The sequence below is a fragment of the Symphodus melops genome (assembly GCF_947650265.1).
Source record: "Symphodus melops genome assembly, chromosome: 7".
Taxonomy (NCBI): domain Eukaryota; kingdom Metazoa; phylum Chordata; class Actinopteri; order Labriformes; family Labridae; genus Symphodus; species Symphodus melops.
Window position 1 is genome coordinate 16,347,929 of NC_136697.1, and position 18,846 is coordinate 16,366,774.

General features: G+C 43.4%; 1 protein-coding gene across 1 annotated transcript in view; it reads right to left on the bottom strand.

The window, feature by feature from the left end:
* Window positions 1-2,615: 2,615 nt before the first annotated feature.
* Window positions 2,616-18,846, bottom strand: part of ptch2 (patched 2) — a 29,135-nt gene continuing 12,904 nt past the window's right edge. Inside the window, exons 6-23 of the mRNA XM_079347403.1 lie at window positions 17,710-17,818; window positions 17,509-17,595; window positions 17,252-17,373; window positions 16,391-16,538; window positions 15,235-15,366; window positions 14,982-15,137; window positions 14,764-14,856; window positions 14,551-14,676; window positions 13,307-13,688; window positions 12,548-13,072; window positions 11,820-11,962; window positions 11,494-11,674; window positions 11,115-11,395; window positions 9,541-9,678; window positions 8,876-9,018; window positions 5,560-5,965; window positions 4,896-5,460; window positions 2,616-4,706 (exon numbers count right to left, since the gene is read on the bottom strand). Of these exons, the coding sequence (XP_079203529.1) occupies window positions 4,672-4,706; window positions 4,896-5,460; window positions 5,560-5,965; window positions 8,876-9,018; window positions 9,541-9,678; window positions 11,115-11,395; window positions 11,494-11,674; window positions 11,820-11,962; window positions 12,548-13,072; window positions 13,307-13,688; window positions 14,551-14,676; window positions 14,764-14,856; window positions 14,982-15,137; window positions 15,235-15,366; window positions 16,391-16,538; window positions 17,252-17,373; window positions 17,509-17,595; window positions 17,710-17,818 (3,772 nt within the window). The 3' untranslated portion in view covers window positions 2,616-4,671. The remainder of the gene's footprint in view (window positions 4,707-4,895; window positions 5,461-5,559; window positions 5,966-8,875; window positions 9,019-9,540; window positions 9,679-11,114; window positions 11,396-11,493; window positions 11,675-11,819; window positions 11,963-12,547; window positions 13,073-13,306; window positions 13,689-14,550; window positions 14,677-14,763; window positions 14,857-14,981; window positions 15,138-15,234; window positions 15,367-16,390; window positions 16,539-17,251; window positions 17,374-17,508; window positions 17,596-17,709; window positions 17,819-18,846) is intronic.

The window sequence follows — 18,846 nt, forward strand, 5'->3', positions numbered from 1 at the left end:
CTTACAAGTTAGTTTTTTTTCTTTAAAAAATGCTGTTCATAGCTGTGAATATACACACAAATACACTTGATTTCCACCAAGTGCATGCTGGGATGAGCTCAGCTCTGACCCATAACATAGCTGGACACCATTTTTCCATTTTCGTGTCCCTGAGCGGTAACATTAAATACAACAAGTGCTCCAGGAGGACAAATATATTTCAGAATACGACACTACTCACTGTTGTAAGGCCCTATTTGAGATTATTCTTGATTAATTGAATTAAAGATGGATTGTTTTAGCCAGGTTTGAAGAATTTCAGTGATGTCTGTGTGTTTGGGTGTGTGTGTGTGTGTGTGTGTGTAGGAGGAGGTGAGTTGGTGTGGACGTGCATGACAGTAACTTCAAAAGACAGAGGTATCAGATTCAGACGTCGACTGCTCTGCTTGGGCTGACAAACGAGGAGCTGTTGTGTGAGAAGCGAAGGAATTTACAGCATCTACCTTTCATCTACACAGGTGGGCCTGTGTGTGTGTGTGTGTGTGTGTGCGCGTGTGTGTGTAGTTGTGTGTGGATGTGTGTGTTTGTATGCATGTTTTGTTGGAGAAGGCATAGGAGTGTATAAGTGCCTGTGTGTGTTGTGAGTTTTAGGAATGTGTACAGTACAAATGCATAGCAGTGATATTTTTCAGTTTAAACACTTGTGTGTGTGTGTGTGTGTGTGTGTGTGTGTGAGTGTGTGTGTGTGTGTTTGTGCATTTGTGCGTGTCTGCATCAATGGCGGCGGTTTAGACAGACAAGTCACAACAATGATCGAGGAAGCCAGTGATCCCAGATACTCTCCAGGTGGTGCAGCGCTCCAGTTCAGTGATTCTCAATGTTCATAAAGTGGAAATGTTTAAATGGTGTAGTGAGAAAACACATCGCTGTCAAATGTGTGCACCTATCGGTCTGTTAAGAACTGTTATCAAATAACAGGAAGTAAGACACATTTTAAAGGATTATTTTATAACCAAGGTGACTCACAGGAAGCTGAGTAATACACACCTCAGACACGATACAAGGAAAGCAATGCAGGAACTTAACCAAACCATTGTATATAATGCATTAATTCAGTTTTAATGCAAATATATAGTGCAAAAGGTGAGTAAATAACTCATAAGGATAGTGCAGTATTTTTTACATTTTTTTCAAGTTATGCAATAGCTATTGTTTATTGAATACATGACATCCTGATGTTGAAGGTGGAGGAATTTGCTAAATAAGCCAACAAAATTTAAGGCCGCTCCATCTAGTTCAATACTAACCAGGCTATCATTGAAGGAAGATTGTGTGTAAAGTTGGTGCTACAGGAAAGTTCATGAAGAGTTCAGTCTCTGGTAACAATGAATCTGCAATGGAAGTAAATAGAAATATACTTTCATATTTAAAGATAGCAAGTTATAGGACAAGAGTTTCAGAAGACAAAACATGTTGACAGAAGGGTTTAAGAAAGGATTAAAACATTCATAATTTCCAAGGATCATCCAAGGAAACCATTCTAATTCACTTTCAAATTGCAATGGAGGAAAAAAAGATGTGCACCAACAAATGTGTTGTCTCATGTGTATGTCTCAGATATGTTTAGCCAGGAGCGTTCCATGCGGTGTTATGAGCCCCTGGACATTTTGGTCCACTCAGGTTCCACCCCATTATCCTATACTATCATATGCTTTCTGTAAAGTGACGTAAAGCAGGACATGTTCAAATCAACTCAGATGGACTCTGGTGGAACAAGGGATTAGTAACTTTTGTGACATTTCAATTTGACACATTTCTTTGTGTCACTTTTGGCGTCTTTTAAGAATCAAGCAATGAATATTTATGTGATGCAAACTGTTGTTACTATAAACAAAACATACATGGAAATATAACATTTTTATGAAACCCTAATGTAAGAAGTGAACATATTTGGCTAGTGAAAATAGAAGGAGTAAATAAAATCTGCTTGGACCATCTAAGGGCAGTGAGCGCTCATTGGAAGGAAAAAAGAAGCTTGATAAAAATGTGATAATTAAACAAGATGTTTTGATTCCTTTTTTAGAATATTAGCTGAACCTTTTAATCCTGACTTGTTTGTCATAACTTGCACAGGAACAGAATTCCATATGAAATTTCCATTATTCATCAGTGTTAATTGATAAATAAATTGTTCCTGGCCTTTGACTGGATTATGTATCTACCAATATTTGTATGCAGCAATTCCCAAAAAAATTCAAGTTAAGTGATTTTCAGCTTGGTTCAGTACAACTTATTTTATTCTACTTTCATTGGGGCTACCTGAATTCTTCTTTTTAAAGAGCCTGAAAGATATCTATTTAAGTCAACACGTTGAGCATCTCCCTGGTTAACAGACTCATTGTAGCTTCTACTTTTAAAGTTCTACCACACTGAAATTAGATCTTTTGTTTGTCACACAATAGTGCACATTGATAACAGATAGCTGACTTAGCCTGTTTGAGTTTATTTAACCAGCAAACAACACTTGCTGTGTTGTCAAGGTATCTCGACAGCACTGTGATAACAGCACTGACCCTTTAGCTCTCTTAGAATCAGACATAAACACACACTGGAAAAGACTGTCGAATACAAAAGAATCACTTTTTTTCATTCCATTTATTTTGTTAGTCAAATTTCTATAGCAGGTGAGGGAACATAACTGTCACACGAGGTGTTTTTTTTTCTCTTGAGCATAGTTTTCAGAAGTCACAGTGTTGTAGACATGGACAAAAACATCTTTTTTTAATGACAATAAAGAAGGACGGAAGGGCCAAGAGGAAACGTATAAACAAGGTGTAATATTATACACCTTCTCCTTCACGGTCCCAAAACTGTCCCCCTTTTGCTCCACCAGAAGAATAGGCCTCTGCTCTAAAGTGTTCTCAACCCCTCCCTCTCGCTGAAACCCCCCTCCCCCCAACCCCAAAATGCAAACAAAACAAAACAACTCAGCAACAAATAGATATATTTATATATAATATATATATTCACTCTTTAAAAATAGAACTTCAGTCTAGATACTAACATCTGTACAATCTACAAAAATAAATTTTTAATATAAATAATTTATATGGCATGACATTAACAATTTTTACTGTAATAAACTACAAACCAATGCAGGTACACCCCCCCAACCCCCATCCCTCCTCCCTTTTAACTCACCACTGTCTGACAACACCCACTGGCTGTATGATCAAACTGTAAATGGTGCTTTGTTTTTTTTTTGCTTATTAATTCACAACTGCACAGTAGCTACTTAATTGTTCTTTCATTTTTGACAAAAGAAACCAAAGCTGCCACTTTAAAATGACGTTGACAAATAGATTTGAAATGTTTCCCTGCATTAAACCTGGCAGTGATGAGACCAATACTGAACAAAAATAACAAAACGTATTAAAGCAGATTACATGAGAGGCCTACAAATGACAAAAGCCATAAATGAGGTTGAATGACAATTAGTGAGTCAGAGCAGGTGGAAGCATCGTGAAGACTGAAGCAGTTTAAACGTACTGTAATATTTGCACAGGGCAACGACAAGAACGTGTTTTCACCCCAAAGCAGCCAGCAAAGAAAACAGGACAAAATAAAACAAATAATAAAATATAACATTATCACTCCCTTTGCATTGGATTTTTTTTAAAATTCCCTTTCAAAGTTCGACAAGAAGGTGAGAAACTCAACTGTCAGACACAAAGTGACTAATTTGAACTTCACCCACTGTAGAGCTTACAAAAACGGCAGAACAAAACAATAATCTTTCACAGCTCCTTCAAGTAGTTTAAAACTGCAGAGGACAATGGGACTTAGATTTGAGGTGGACAGACGATGGTGATAATGAAAATACATCAGTCTGTTACTGCTTCTAGACAAATACGTAAAACATTTCCTCCCACCAAAGTGAGAATTTAATACTGAGCTCTGAATGCTGTGAGAATAAAGAGGGGGGACATCTTGAAGGCACAACGGTTTCAACTGTTAGGAAGACACTATCCGCAGTGTAACCCTCTGCTATTTTTCTTACAGTGCACACTTTGACATAGACGTCTGCACTGAAAAATAAAACAGAGTGTTCAGATGCAGAATAACTCACAGTATAATACTGTGTACAAACTTATATGGACTAAAACCAGAGCGGGAAGAGGGGGTACTGCATTTTTAAGGCAAATCATTTAAAATTATTTTGAAGTGTAGCAGCAAAAAAACAAACCAAAACAAAATATTACAAATAGAAATACAACACTGACACGTATAATCAATTGCCTAATATCTTAATAATAACATCTCACTTTTTCTGGACACTTTGTACATATAGGACATTTCTTATTCTATACAGTATGAGGTGAGGAAAAAATCAACCACCCCACAAAAACAAATAATCTTTTACATCTGAACTTTTACACAAGAGTATACCCAAGTTATACAGTACTCTTTTAAATAGCTTCCTTCTTTTTTAGTATTAAAATATATACTCATAGATTTATATAATTCATAAAATGTCTTTTTTCTTTTTTTTTCTGAACATGTCCATGAAATAAATCCTCTCCTTTTTTGTGTAAAGTTTATGTACAGATGAGAGTTCAAGACATAATGTGAGTTGGGTGTCAAGGTGCTCTATAAAGCAGCCTGGGAGAAGGCAGCAAGAAGGCAGGGATTCTAGCAATCTTTGGGTGCCTGGATCCTCAACCCACCTACAGCAGAGAAACAGAGAAGAGGGAGAAGAAGTAAGACACTGATAATTACTGAACAATCAAGCCTAAAGAAATGGAAATGTATAATTTACTTCAACAATCGTTTCTTAGGTAAAATGTCAGCTTTTAATATGCATATTTAAAGATTCAAATTCAGGTTGTTCTTGCTTGAACTAGGTGCCAATTTACCTTGTGTCTTGCTGATCTGAGTCTCTGTCTGGCTCTGTATTACTTCCAGGTCCTGGAGCTCTAAAGAGTCTCTCTTACATGAAGAAAAGTTTGTTTTGTCACCACAAGTCCTCTTAGCAGCCTCAAAACAGTCTGACTCACTGTCAGTTTCAAAACCTTCATGCATGTAGCCTTGGTAAGCCGTCCCCGGCAAGGTCGGATGCACGGCGACAGTCACGGAAGCTGTGGCTGTTACCATGGTAACAGCCCCCCCAGCTTGTTGTGTCGGCAGCACAGAGTTGCTACTGCTATAGCTCGGCCCTTTAGTCCTGTTTGGCTGAGGCCCTCTGTTGCTGTGCCTGGGGCTGCTTTGACAAGTCCTCCCAGGGAAGTGAGCTCTGTTGCTGGGTAAGTGTTGCCCAGGGGATCCCTGGAGCCTCTGGGGGCCCTGATGTGACTCCCGCTTGTTTCCATCCCAGCAGGTAAGTTGGGAGCCCAGAGGTGACTGTGCAATATGGGAGGGTTCATTTTTCGGTTCTATCCTTCCACCAGTGCCTGTCACATTCTCTCTGAATGGCTTCACCACCTAAAACAAATGAAATAGAAGAAGATAATTTATTAAATAAGATTTTGACATCCAGGCTTCTTTTTTTTTCTCTTTTTTCTGTGTGGATGTGTGGCGTACCGTAAGCTTCGGGAAGCTGGGATTCTTGCTGGCTTCCAGCAGTATGTGAGATGTTGTAGAGGGCGCACTGGTGTGCGATGTGATGTATGCGTTCCGGTCACAGTACTTATATTCCTCCTCTCCAATCCCTGATGTGGTGGTCACCTCCGAGTAATATTCAGAGTCCGACGACTCTGAAAATGCCTGTTGGCGAGATGACCGCGGGTTGTGGTGGCCTGTGAAGTACCCATGGTGGGTCATGGGTGGTGGCAGAGGGGGCTCAGGTGAAGGAGTGGGCAGGCGACTGGCATTGTCTACTGGACTGACCTCAGCTGGAGGACCCATCATGGAGAGGAGGACTGGCAGGAGAACCAAGCCGTTCAGCATCCCCAAAACAGTCAAAATGGCCAACACAGCAAAGAAATACCTGAAGGGTGGAGAGAAGAGTTAATTAATCAGTTGTCCTTTTTGAAACAAGTAAGGTTAAAGTTGATGTACAGGGAGATACCACATTTTCTGGTAAGCTGCACGTGCACTGAACATGTGCACAAACCCTCAGTAACACGGAACCCTGGTGCATAACACCTAAATTGCAATTTCGACTTCATGTTTTTCAAGAGGTTTCGCAAAAATGTTGATCTCTTCAGTGTCATTTGTACAACATTCATTTATTTTTCTTTTGAATGTGACAAAAATTGGTTGCAAGACCACATTGGCCCAACACTTAATTCAAATAGGAAGATATGCGCATGCACGGCTCAAAACACACATTGTTGGCACATAAGGAAAGGAAGTAGCTCAAGGGAAGAAGTCAGGGAAAGCCCAGTATTTGTGTATCAAAGGCAGAGGGGGGGGCAAATCTGATTCCCTGCCTCGTCCAACTAAAACATGCTTTGATGCCTCCACTTCTGCAACTACAAGATTTTCCTCTTGCTCTCTCTCTTCCCCCACACTCTGTGCATGTGTGTGTGTGCATTTTGTTTTGTTTTTGTTTGTGTGTATGTGCGTGCATCTCAGCGGAGCTCCAAGGAGGCCAGGGGGCGGAGGCAGGCCACAAGAAAGAGCTCCACAAGAAAATTAGAGAGGACTCCACTTAAACACTAACAGAAAGCAGAAAAAGAGGGAGACAGTGAGATGCTAACCGCCAGCCGGGTAAAAGAAAAAAAAATGAGTGCTGGAATGAGGAAAAAAAAAGTCAACAATGATGAGGATAATAGCTGTAAACATGTTCCTGACCTCTGAATGGACTCCTTTAATAACAGATAGTACTACTTCATTTGACATTGATCAATCTGAAGGAAAAAGCTCATGTCTTGCATGTTGGCTGTTATTTCACAACACTCATTTACACCCATTTCAGCCCCCCTACTGCGCCTTTCACATTTTCCCTTTCCCCCCTTCACCACTGTCCTTGTTTTCTTCCATTATCAGAAGCACAACACATGTCAAACTAACCAATTCTGACAAAACACTTCAGGAAGATTTTCCAATTTCTGGCTGTCTTATCGAAACCTGACAGTCTTTATACCACACAGAGACTGAAATCATAAACGGGTCAACATCATTTGTATGCCAAAGAACTGGACTCTAATTTGGACATGTCTTTACCCAAAAGCTACACTTCAGCATCTTTACATAAAAAGGAAAGAAAGGAATGAGTGAGACAGAAAGAGCGAGAGTGAGAGAGACGTTGTTAGAACCTCCAACAGTGTCTCAGTGTAAGGAATTCTGCTGTTTATATGAACTGTAATCTTTTCCATTCGTTGTCAGGGCCCGGGGAGCCGTGTGTGCATATGTGTGAGAAAAAGCCAGTGTAAGTGTTTACATGGCCGTACATACGTGCATTTCTCCCTGTGTGTTAATGTGCTGGTGCATGTTATTTCAGTGAGTGTGCATGTGAGACAGAGGACTCTGAGCAGAGCTGAGTTAGGCTTGCTGTTTATTCAGTGCATTAGAAGGCCAGGAAATGTTTACAGCAGTATATTTATGCTACTCCCTCCCAAGCTAGCTAGCTCAGGCTTGCCCCATTCATCCGAGCACAGCTACAGCTAAACAAGACCGCCAACGGAGATTTTCGTTCCCTCTGTCTAACTTTCTCATTGGGAGAAACGATGTCTCTCTTTCCAAATCCTTTCCTCATTTCCCCCTAAAGTTTATCTCTTGTTGTACTAATTTACATCTTTTCATCTCTCAATTCCAACACAAAGTCTGTTTATCCTACTTTATCTACACACCCTCTGGGGCTTCATATAAAATGCAAAGAAGCCACCCTCAGAGATCTTCCCCTTCTCTCTCCTTTCTGTCTCCGTTTCTACAGAAAAGGCTGCTCTTTTTATGTCATGGAGGACTGCTGCAGTCTGTGAGCTCAAGGTTGTGGTTTCGGGTTTGGGCCCGGACCACATTCGGTTGAAAAACATCAAGCTATTTGCCTTTTTTTCCACTCTGACCATGCAACAGTGGTAGAAAACCCCCACACACACAAGTACACACAGGCACAAACTCACACACATACACACACGCGCACGCACACACACGGTTAGTGGGGTGATGTCTGTTGGTGGGCTTCAAACCATCTGACAGACTGACCAGTTCAAATTTAGCTTCTTTTTTTATTACGGCACCCAACATGGAGGATAGAATGCCAAATGGATGATAGGAATTTTTACAGATTCCCTTGTCTGTGTGTGTGTGCGTGTGTGTGTGTAGGTGTGTGTGTGAGAGAGAGAGAGACACACACACATCACCCAGTGGGTAGGAGAACACTTCCATGTTTATGAGCAGCTGCTACACACCCTTGATGTTTTCCCCATTTGTTGTGCTCTGAGGTTGGGGAGACGGATGTGTGGGTGCCCAGAATGACAGAACCAGGTGCATATCTGTCACTTTGTGTGTGTGTGTGTGTGTGTGTGTGTGTGTGTGTGTGTGTGTGTGTGTGTGTGTGTGTGTGTGTGTGTGTGTGTGCATAAATAGGGGTATAACATTTCCACCTGCATGCACCCTGACCCCCCCAACAGGAGTAGGGGGGTCAGGGTGCATGCAGGTTCCGTCCCAAAAAGAAGTTTAACAACTGGCTCCACACATACATACACAGACAGACAGACAGACAGACAGACACACACACACACACACACACACACACACACACACACACACACACACACACACACACACACACACACACACACACGAATGGTGACAAACCAAAACACTGCGTCTTCTGAAAGTAACAAATGGGCTTTTGGAAGGTGCACACAACATTTCTGTTTATGTGAGTGACGCCACTTTTTGAATGTACACACATACACTGTCGCAGAAACACACAAATTCTGTGTCTCACCTCATGATGAAGTCAAACTCGGAGCCTGCCAGCATGAGAACGCCCAGCAGAGTAGAAATCGCTCCGTCAACCACCGGGGCGAACATGTGCTCCAAAGCCACTGCCGAGCGATTGTTTCTGTTGCCAATCGCTGTCAGGAAGCCCTGCGGCAGGGAAAAGGAGGGGGAAATGGGTTGGAAATTTTGCCGATCACACAAAACTACTGCTTGTGGCGAGGCTTGGCACGCACCACAATTCCTGCTTTTGGTTTTGTAGGGGATCACTGCGCTACACAAGCTTCCTTGTAAATCTTTAATCACACTTCTTTCACCTTTATCACTTTCCATTTCAGGATTTATACACCCCAGAGGTATGTACTGTGCTCTGATGTTAAAACAACCCAAAACAGCATATTGCTATGATAACATGTCTATTTTTATTTTAGCAATACAAATTTTACATGACTTTTAATTAAAAATCATAATCCTGATCGAATATAATTATTCTCTTTTGCAGACAAATACACAAGCAACTGACAGAAAACTAACAGTATTGTCTCATAGTAAGTATCTAACAGTCAGACTAAAGCATCAGGTTTCAAGTTAAGTAGGTGTTTAATATTGGGAGCTCAGCCTCCCTTACAGTAAATCCATGAGTGTGTGTGTGTGTGCTGAGTCTGGACTTACCAGTGCAATGTGGACGGTGAACTCCACTCCGATGCCCACAGAGGCAATAAGGATAACCACAGGGATGGCACTAAGTTTGATGCCGATCAGACCCATGATGCCAAACAACTCCATCGTCATCATGGCCAAGATGAACACCTGAGAGTCAAACATGGAAAGGAAGTGTTACACACTGAAGAATTTCCATCTGCTATTTCTTGATGAATAGTATCATAACAAAGAAACAAACAGGTTACAAGCAAAAATCCATCCTGAGTGTGAGTTGAGTTGAGCCTTTTTGCCTTTTCACCTCACACAATCTTTGACCCTGGGCTCAGGGTCCTCACCACATGGTGTCAAGTGACCCACCCTGAGGCTTGCAGCTTCCCTCACTCCCTCCCCCTCCACCCTTCTCTTTCTACTCTTCCTTCTACAAGGTGGTGGGAATGATTGACACTCGACTGAGACGACAGAACATGGGCACTCCCATAACTCCATATTATTGACATTTGTCTCCATTCTTGGAAACGTCCTCTTTTGTTTTACAAGATAGCAAGCCTGTGTGCAGATTTTATTGTTTCCGATATTTGAATGCAACATTTTACTAACGCAGTGTTCCTGTGCTGTAAAAGAACGAAAATACAAACAGCACCAAGTCTTAAAAAACAAGAAGGAGAAAACGTTTCCCAGCTCAAAAGGAGCTTTTGATCTCAGCAGGGGCTCTGAGCAGGGGCACGGTTAAATTGGAAATGATAAAAGCCGTTTTATTGGTCCACCACATACAGTACATGCCGGGTGAAATCTTTAGAGGCGGGCCGATGCTTAGAAACTGTAGATGCATGAACCCTTGCTCTCTCTCTCTCTCTCTAGCTAGCTGTCTGTCCTAGGAGATTGTGTTGTGTTGCTGTCTCAATCAGTGCAGCTTAAATTAAACACATTCCAACTGAAGCTGGCACTGTTGTTACGCTACACTTCAGCCCCCAACATTGAGGGAGATGTGGATTTGCGTGCATGTGTGTGTGAGTTTGGGGGGCCCTTAAGGAGTAGCGGTCCCACCAGCTTGTGTGTGAAATGTTTTCCGACCAGTGAACATCAGACTGTCGTTTTCTCACTCTTTCTCTTCCTTCCTTACACACACACACACACACACACACACACACACACACATATCACTGATGGATGGGTTTAGCAGGCCAAGGTCGCAACTGGGCAGATCCGTCCTGTCCCCAAGTCTCTCCCTCTCCCCCCTGACAAAAGCAGTGAGGGAATTGGAGGTAGAGGCTTCAGGAGGGCAAAGCCTTTCTTGCTCCTTTGCATTTCCTTTTCTAAGGCCAGCCCAGCCTGCATTAGAATGACAAAGGTCTCTGTGTGTGTGTGTATGTGTGTGTGCGTACTGGCCCTCCGCAGAGAAAAAGGGGCCCCCTAGACAGTGTTATTGAGCTGTGCTGAGGAGGGTGAGAAGAAAGTGAGATGAAGAAGAGAGGGAGGAAGAGGCTAATGATGTTGTTGAGGTGGGATGAAATCTAGGATAGAAAGGGGCAGAGGAGGAGAAGAAGAGCAACAGGATGGATGAGACTGAGAGTTTAAGTGCTTACAATAATGCCGGCGGTCCAGGGATTGAGCAGCAGAATGGCACAGACCAGGAAAGTGCAGGCCAGAACCACACTGATGGCCAGCAGGAACCAGTGTCTGAGTCCGATGTACTGCTCCCAAAACAGGAAGGGGTATCCGTTTGGGTAGTTGAGGACGCCCTTGCGGCCAAACTCATCACAGATTGCCCGCACACTCTCGATGGCCTCTACAAAGTCGCTGGCTTGGCGAAGGCCGTTCAGGTAGAAGGGGAACTGGGCAAACTCTAAAGGCTCTGCAGCTGGGACTGCAGGGGAGCAACAAAAACAAAGTTGGCATTTGAAATCAGTTTGTGATAAACATTTTTTTTTCTTTTGGTATAAATAATATGTGAAAGACACTTACTGCGCAGATTCTCCCCTGTAGTGTCATACTTGTCGTGAATCCACTCTCGAGGATGTGGGTAAAAGTTAGCCTGGGCGGCAGCATAGCCAAGGGGATCATTACTGACCCAGACTGTCAGGTAAATGTAAAACACCTCTGGGGGGATCAAACCCTCTGCATCCACCAGGCGACGAGAAGTCAGCTAGAGAAAAATAATGCAAAAGTTTGTGTCAAATTAAATGGCAAAAGGACAACCGGTGATTCAGTTGTCTGAAATGCCACACACACAGTCAAAGGATTGAGAGGCAGGTCTGTTTTAGAGTCTTTCTGGTAGCTTATGGACATACCTGGCTGTAGTTGAAAGGCTCTTTCTTGGAGCCGGTCTGGATGAGGAGCTTGTACGCCAGTGCTCCGTCCTCTGTGCCGTTGCGATAGCTGTCAGTGGTAATCCTCCCTGCCTGCCAGTCAGCATCAAATGCAGCCTGAAGACCTGCAATAGGTAAAACACACACCAAAAAAAAACAACTTTATTGTGATTGTCATTGCTAAACTTTCTATTCCTGTAAGTTTTCCTTCATCATAAAACTATAGGTAACTGTGGACAGGCATACTTAGATTTTAAGAAATCTAATCTGTTTGTCTTTTCTAGCTGGCTTTAATTGACCCAGTAGTGTTCACTTCCTCTTGAATGCACCTATGACATGTCATAGCCTGAGGACATACTCTCTCACACATTCACACACCCACCCACCCACACACACACACACACACACACACACACACACACACACATGCCAAGATAACCTATAACCCCAACCTGTCTTATGCAGCCCCCCCCCCCAGGCCCAGGTGGATGGAGGCAAACAGCATGACTGAACTCTCATTCACCCTTAGCACATTCTCTCCGACACTCACAAATAGACACTCGCTCCTGGCCTCACACCTGAAAAAACCTGCTGCACATTGACACAATTCTGACATCATCACCAGAAACCCTCAGAGGGGCAGAGCATTCCTAATTACCTGACTCACACACACACACACACAAAACACCCATGAGACTGATTTGTTTTACCTCTGAGCCAGTCCTGGAAGTAGTGCAGCCACATCCGGGGCAGTTTTCCGTCGCTGTCTCTGACCACATATTTCACAGAGTTAAAGGCGTTGTGTAGCTGGATCAGGAGTCTCTGCGACCGCGCGTAATCGAACCCATCCATGGTGACCAGATACATGTTATAGAAGGAGAAATATTTGAACTGGGCATCGATGAAGTCATACTCCTTGGTGTCGCGTGGCACGATGTCTGTAAGGTAGAGGCCGTCGTGCACCATGGTAGTCCCATACAGGCTGAGGCCCAGGAGGCCCAGAAAGAAAACCACCACAATTGCTTTGCTTTTGGGCTTGAGGAGCAGAGGGGCATATTTTTCCCTGGCAAAGCTGGATAGGTTCCAGTGGAGGAAAGGGAGCGGGACACACTTCTTTCCTGATTTGGAATCCTCCACCTGGGCAAGAAGGTCCCGTGTGGAGCTGGAGGTCGGGGTGAAGAGCTGGGATCCATAGGGATCTGGCACAGAGGTGGTGGTGGGGGAAGGAGTGAGGGCTATAGTGGAGGATAGACAAGTAAAAAAATTGGTGTTTTTGCATTTATTTATTTATGTAACATTTGATTTTAGCAGGAGCATTTCTACTGTGATACACAATCTATTTTAAAGGTCAGAAATTACATCATATAATTAGTTTTCAGCATTTCGCAACAAGGAATGTAATGAAGAACCTAACCTAAAAATGCTTCTGCAAAACTATTTGTACAAAATGTCACATCATTTATTTCTACCTTGAGGCTGCGAAGGAGGGCAGACGATGATGGATGTCGGGCTGGTGGAGATCTGTGATGTAGGTGGCAGGATGGTGACGATATGCTGACCTGCTGCATCACATTGTGTGAACGCCTGCACTGTGGTAGTGATCTGGGTGCTGGTGGTGATTGTCGACCCTCCCGTGTACTGGTGTGTGTGGGCTGTCGTAGGAGTGTTCGGCTGCTCTCCAGCGTCCGACAGCTCATGCGGGGAGAGTTGGATGACACGGTCAGCACAGGGGCTGTACAGGCAGCAGAGGACGTCCAAACGCTTGTCCTCCCGCCTGTGGAGGTCCAGGCTGAGGATGGCGGGAAAGATGAGCAGCACCATGGCGAAGTTGAACACGACCACAATGGCAGCCTTGGGGGAAAAAATAGGGAGAGAGAAACAAAGTGAGAAAAACAGGGACAATCATGTGAAATTACAAACACCATATTCCAGCTGGGGAGAATCAGAGCTCTTTTTATTTTTTTCAGCATCTGAGACCACAGCCCAGAAAACGAAGAAATCCTTGCTCTAAATCACCAGCCAGGAATACTGAGCGAGCCAGAAAGGGAGAGAGAGAGAGAGAGAGAGAGAGAGAGAGAGAGAGAGAGAGAGAGAGAGAGAGAGAAAAGAACGCCAAAATAAAAGAATTACAAGAAACACTAAGAAAAAATGTTGAAGGGAGGGAATATATATGTTACGAGTTTGAGCAAAACCATCACCCTTCACTCACCCCGTTCCCCGAAGCTGACATTCTAACTGGCTGTGGTTTCCACTCAGTGTACATCTTCTTGTGTGTATTTGTGTGTGTGCTTGTGCATTTCAGACCACCCACAGTTAGTCACAGATCAGAGCAAACCGCCTTGACGGGCCAGTGATATACTGATCCACTCCTTCCCCCCCTCTCTCCCTCTTGCTCTCTCTCTCTTTCTCTGTCTGTTTATCACTCTCTCTTTGCTCTGATTATTCCAAATTACACACATGCACACAAAAGTCTATGCACATAATACACACAGGCAGAGACACGCACATGCTAAGAAAAGTTGGCCCTGTAGGTGCAGTGGCAATAAAACTAACAACAAAGGCTTTCCTTGCTCTGAATAAGTGTCACCTCTCTTAAGTTATCTCTTTCATTTTCAAAGGAGCCCCGGGCCTCTCGGGGTGCGATTGTGTACATGTGTTTATGTCACTGCGCATGCGGGTAAGAGTGTGTGAATGGATGTGCAAAAAAACATACCTGCAAAGAGAAAGCTCGTAACGCAGGGATGGGTACAAGAGCTGCCATGAAGAAGGCGATCATGTTGTTGATGGAAGTCAGAGCCACACTAGTGCCGGTGCGACGCAAACAATCTCCAGTCCGTTCCTTTGAAACACAGAAGAAAATAACTTAAAATGAGAAGAGGAGAGGAGGGGAGAAAGAGAGGGAGATAAAAGTATCACACAAAGGTACCTTGAAGGGGATGTTACTCCCAGCTTCAGTGAAGGAATGAGCCAACAGAAACATGTCATCCACACCAATCCCAAGTGCAAGGAAGGGGAGCACCTGTGATGGGAAAGAGTCACAAGGAGCTTAAGTGTTTGATATTCAAATCAAGGCCTTAAATCAACTAAATGTTTATTTGAATTAAAGTAACACAGCAGGTTAAAAGACTTGTCTTTGTGTTGTACCTGTGTCGTTGCAGCGTTGAAGGACAGCCCAAGCAGGGAGCAAAGACCGAGTCCTGCAGCCACAGATAGAGCCACTAACAGCACCCCAGCCAGTCCCACAGCCCCCTGGGATTTGGCACAGTCCCACCTTAGCATGGTTACACAGGCGTAGGCCAGCTGGAGAAGAAACATCCACGTTACATTTGAGCACAGTCAAATATTTTCACAAGCTTACTAGGGTACATTTCGGACTTAAATCCAGTGTTTTTCTCACCATGAGCAGGTATCCTCCGGCCACCCTGATGACGCTGACATCAGAGAAGGATTTCATGATGTCATTGAGGGTGGTGGTGGAAAATGCATGGATGGACTGGGTGGAGTTATCTGCGATACTGTGGTGGACAATCTGAAAGATAAATACCATAATAATAATTAATTGTTAAGCTATAAGCTGTGTGACTAAAGCTGCAGATTATTTTCCCAATTCTACACAATGTCTCCCACAGCTCCATGTACTAGGGACTTTTAACCCCCCCCCCCCCCAAAAAAAAAAAAAAAAAACACACTGTCCCTTTGAAACTTGTGCAACAGTGAGTAAGGATGTGTGAGTGTGTTTTTACATGTGCTAGCATGTGTGTGAGTGCAAGTGTATGTATGACAACTAAGGAGTAATGAGCACAGATGCCAGAGGTTGTGAGGTCAAAAGTCAAAGGGATGGGATCATATGGCCTGGAAAACGGCTCCCTCCTCTCTGTGCCACAAGCAGAGAAAAACTCCTCCGAAGTGTCGACCCAGTCGTGTTTAGTTATCATAGGATATATTAAATACTCTGATTTTATACTTTGTTCAGTCAGGAGGAAGCGTGTTGTGTTTTTGTCAGGTAATGTTTGGGATTGTTCTCTGTCCTCCCTCACTCACACACATCCCCTCTCTTCTCCCTCTCTCCTTACCCTCAACGTGGTGGGTGTCAGCTATCACAGCAACAGCTTGTTCCTATAACTAGGGCTCTATCAGAGAGGGTTGTTTGGCCTACCACACACACACACACACACACACACACACACAGACACACAGACACACACACCTACACACACATATACACATCTACTGCCCTGGTGTGCCGTGTGATTCCCTTTACAAGGGAGCTGAAGACTGATGGAATTCAGACACTGCAGAAAAGTCCCATGCAGCGTGTGTGTGTGTGTGTGTGTTTAGTGCCAAAGAAAAACAAGACCACATAGGGACAAGGAAATGCCTCCTCATTATCCTCATCGCCCCCCCCCCCCCATGTTGTTTGCCCCATAAAAATGTACTTTTCCATATTTTAGTTATTTGTGCCTTTTTTTTTTTTTTTTTTTTCATATATAAATGTATGCATGTCGGCATTCAAGTATATTTATAGTCATCTGTGTATTGGTGTGTATCTGCACCTCCACAAATTTCCTCTGCCAGGACTCGAGGATGGCGGTGGCCTTTTCTTCATTCCAGTTGATGTCGTGGATCTCGTAGTCGTCTTTAAAGTGCTCGTACAGCTGCTTGGGACTCATCAACAGGAACATGGTTTGTAAAGCCTCCGCACTGCAAAACAACACACAAGCATTAGCTCAAGACGCGGCCGAGATGTCATGCAAACGTGGTTTATTGTGCGTAGAACTGAGTTTAAGACTGCACTGCATCATCAATCTACCAAGGTAGCACATTAGAAGTCATCACGTCAGACATTTTGGCTGCAGGAACACACTTCCTAATGAACAGCTCAAGGCAGGTGTCATTTCTTTTCGGATTGTCTTCCTTCCCTGTCTGTGTATCTGCCAGTGTAAACAGCTTAAAGCAGGTCTTATCTAGTCGGCCTGTCTGCTGGCCTCTTGGGCTGTGATTGCAGGATTTCTTTGCAGAGTCTTCGTGAGCTGCAGTGCATGCTTTAAAATATAGTTGAAGTCGATTGGTGCACAGAAGATTTTTGTTTCAGTTTTCCTTCTTCTATACCTCATGCACAACAAATGTGTGGCGCTGTGGGGGGGGCTTCATGTGTCTGTCAATCATCTTTAATTGGCCTATCCTAGACTAGGGTCAAACAGGAAACTGATCCCTCTCAGTACAAGGCATTCCTAGCATGTGTGTGTTGGGTTATAAGAGGTTACACAGATTCCAGTCCCACAGCTTGAGGGAAAGCAATCACACAACCCTCCTTTTACTGTTACATGTTCCGGTAAGACAACATAATGTAACCTGTAGAATACCCCCAAACTGCAGCGTGTGATGTTGCTGTACATGTTTTTAAAAGCACACACCTCAACAGAGCATCCTGGCTGCTCTTTATCCGCCCTCCCAGGATCAGCTCCTCCTGCCAGTGCATGAACTTCCGGCTGAATCCATGGCAACCACCCTGGAGACGCCCAGCAATGTCAGGACTCTGAATAGATGAGCCACAGAGAAACAGACAGGAAAACAAGTTAGGTACTCACATTATATTTCTAGGCATTGCTGCCATATTTCTCTAGTTATTGTTTTTCTTTTTACATGACTGAAATGTCTTTTTTTTTTTTACCTCTCCTTGCTCCTTGTTGGGGGCACTGAGGGGGCAGTCAGGGTCTGAGGGGTCTAAACATGGTCTGTTCATATAAGCATGTCCCACCTAAAGAATCAAAAAATAATACACATCTATGAGTGGGGAAAAGTATGCAACTAGTGGATTTTTAAAAAAAGTGTTTCATTCAGTAAATCTCTCAGTGTGTATTTGTGTTCTTACCTGTGCTTTGTCCAGCATCTCTTTAAATCCTTCGAGTGAAGTGAACTGACTCAGCTCCTCCATCAGCTTCACTGGATCCAAATTCATCCACTGGATGTCTGGCATGCCCCTGCAAAGCAAAGACAAAAAAACAATGAACATCATGCAAGAGACTTTTGACAATAATCCCAAAAAGAAACTCATAATTGTTATCTAAACTCTGCTCATTTTTACTCAGAGTAGAAAAATACTAGGGCTCCTTCAGTTCAGTGTTATTCTCTCTCTCTCTCTCTCTCTCTCCCTCTCTATTCTGCTGTGCTGGGCTATGCAAGAGACTAGCTGCAGATACAGGATAAAATAGCGTTTATTATCCTGTTTCACGCCGCCACAATGCCCAGGGAAAAGGCATGGTGGCTGCCCGCTCACTTCCATTCCTCAATGTCCTGCACTGAGTCATAACAATTACCTCTTCCTCCCAAACATCTTGATAAGGAGGGAGGGAGGTGGGGAGAATGAGAGGGAAAAAGGTGAGTTAAGAAGGGGAATCAATTGAGGAACCACACTATTTGCTTTGTGACATGTGCAGCTACAGTGCTAACTCCTTAGCGTCACATACTGTACTTTTTCTCTACAGTATAATTTAAAATGAGCTTCACATTAAGGACTTTAAGTCACATTTTGCAATGAAATGAAACTTTTTGATTTTGTTATGGTTATGAAGTCTCCAGTAACCAGACCTGTACTTTCATACAAGTGTGTACTCGGACTTGAACAGGCAACCCTCTGGTTCCTAACTCAATCCCTTTAGACTGAGCTACTGCTGCCCCCTAATCTACCAATTTATATGTTGTGATTCTTTTCACACACACACAAAAAAAATGACAACGGACAGAAAGAGAGGAGGAAAATAAAAGAATCCCAATCTTCCTACAATGGCTCATGAAGAGCGCTCCTCTTCTATTCCCACATACCAGGCTCTTTTACTGCTGCTTGCAAAGACACAGCCACTCAGCCACTTTTTGCTTGAGTGAACCGGGCCTGGGCCCTTTTGTTTTTTCATAGATTACCGCTCTTTGTTAGCGCTCTCTTTCTCTCTCTCTTCCTAACTCATTTCTCCTGTCTCCCTCTGTACATTAAATTTTTCCTTTTTTCAAATTT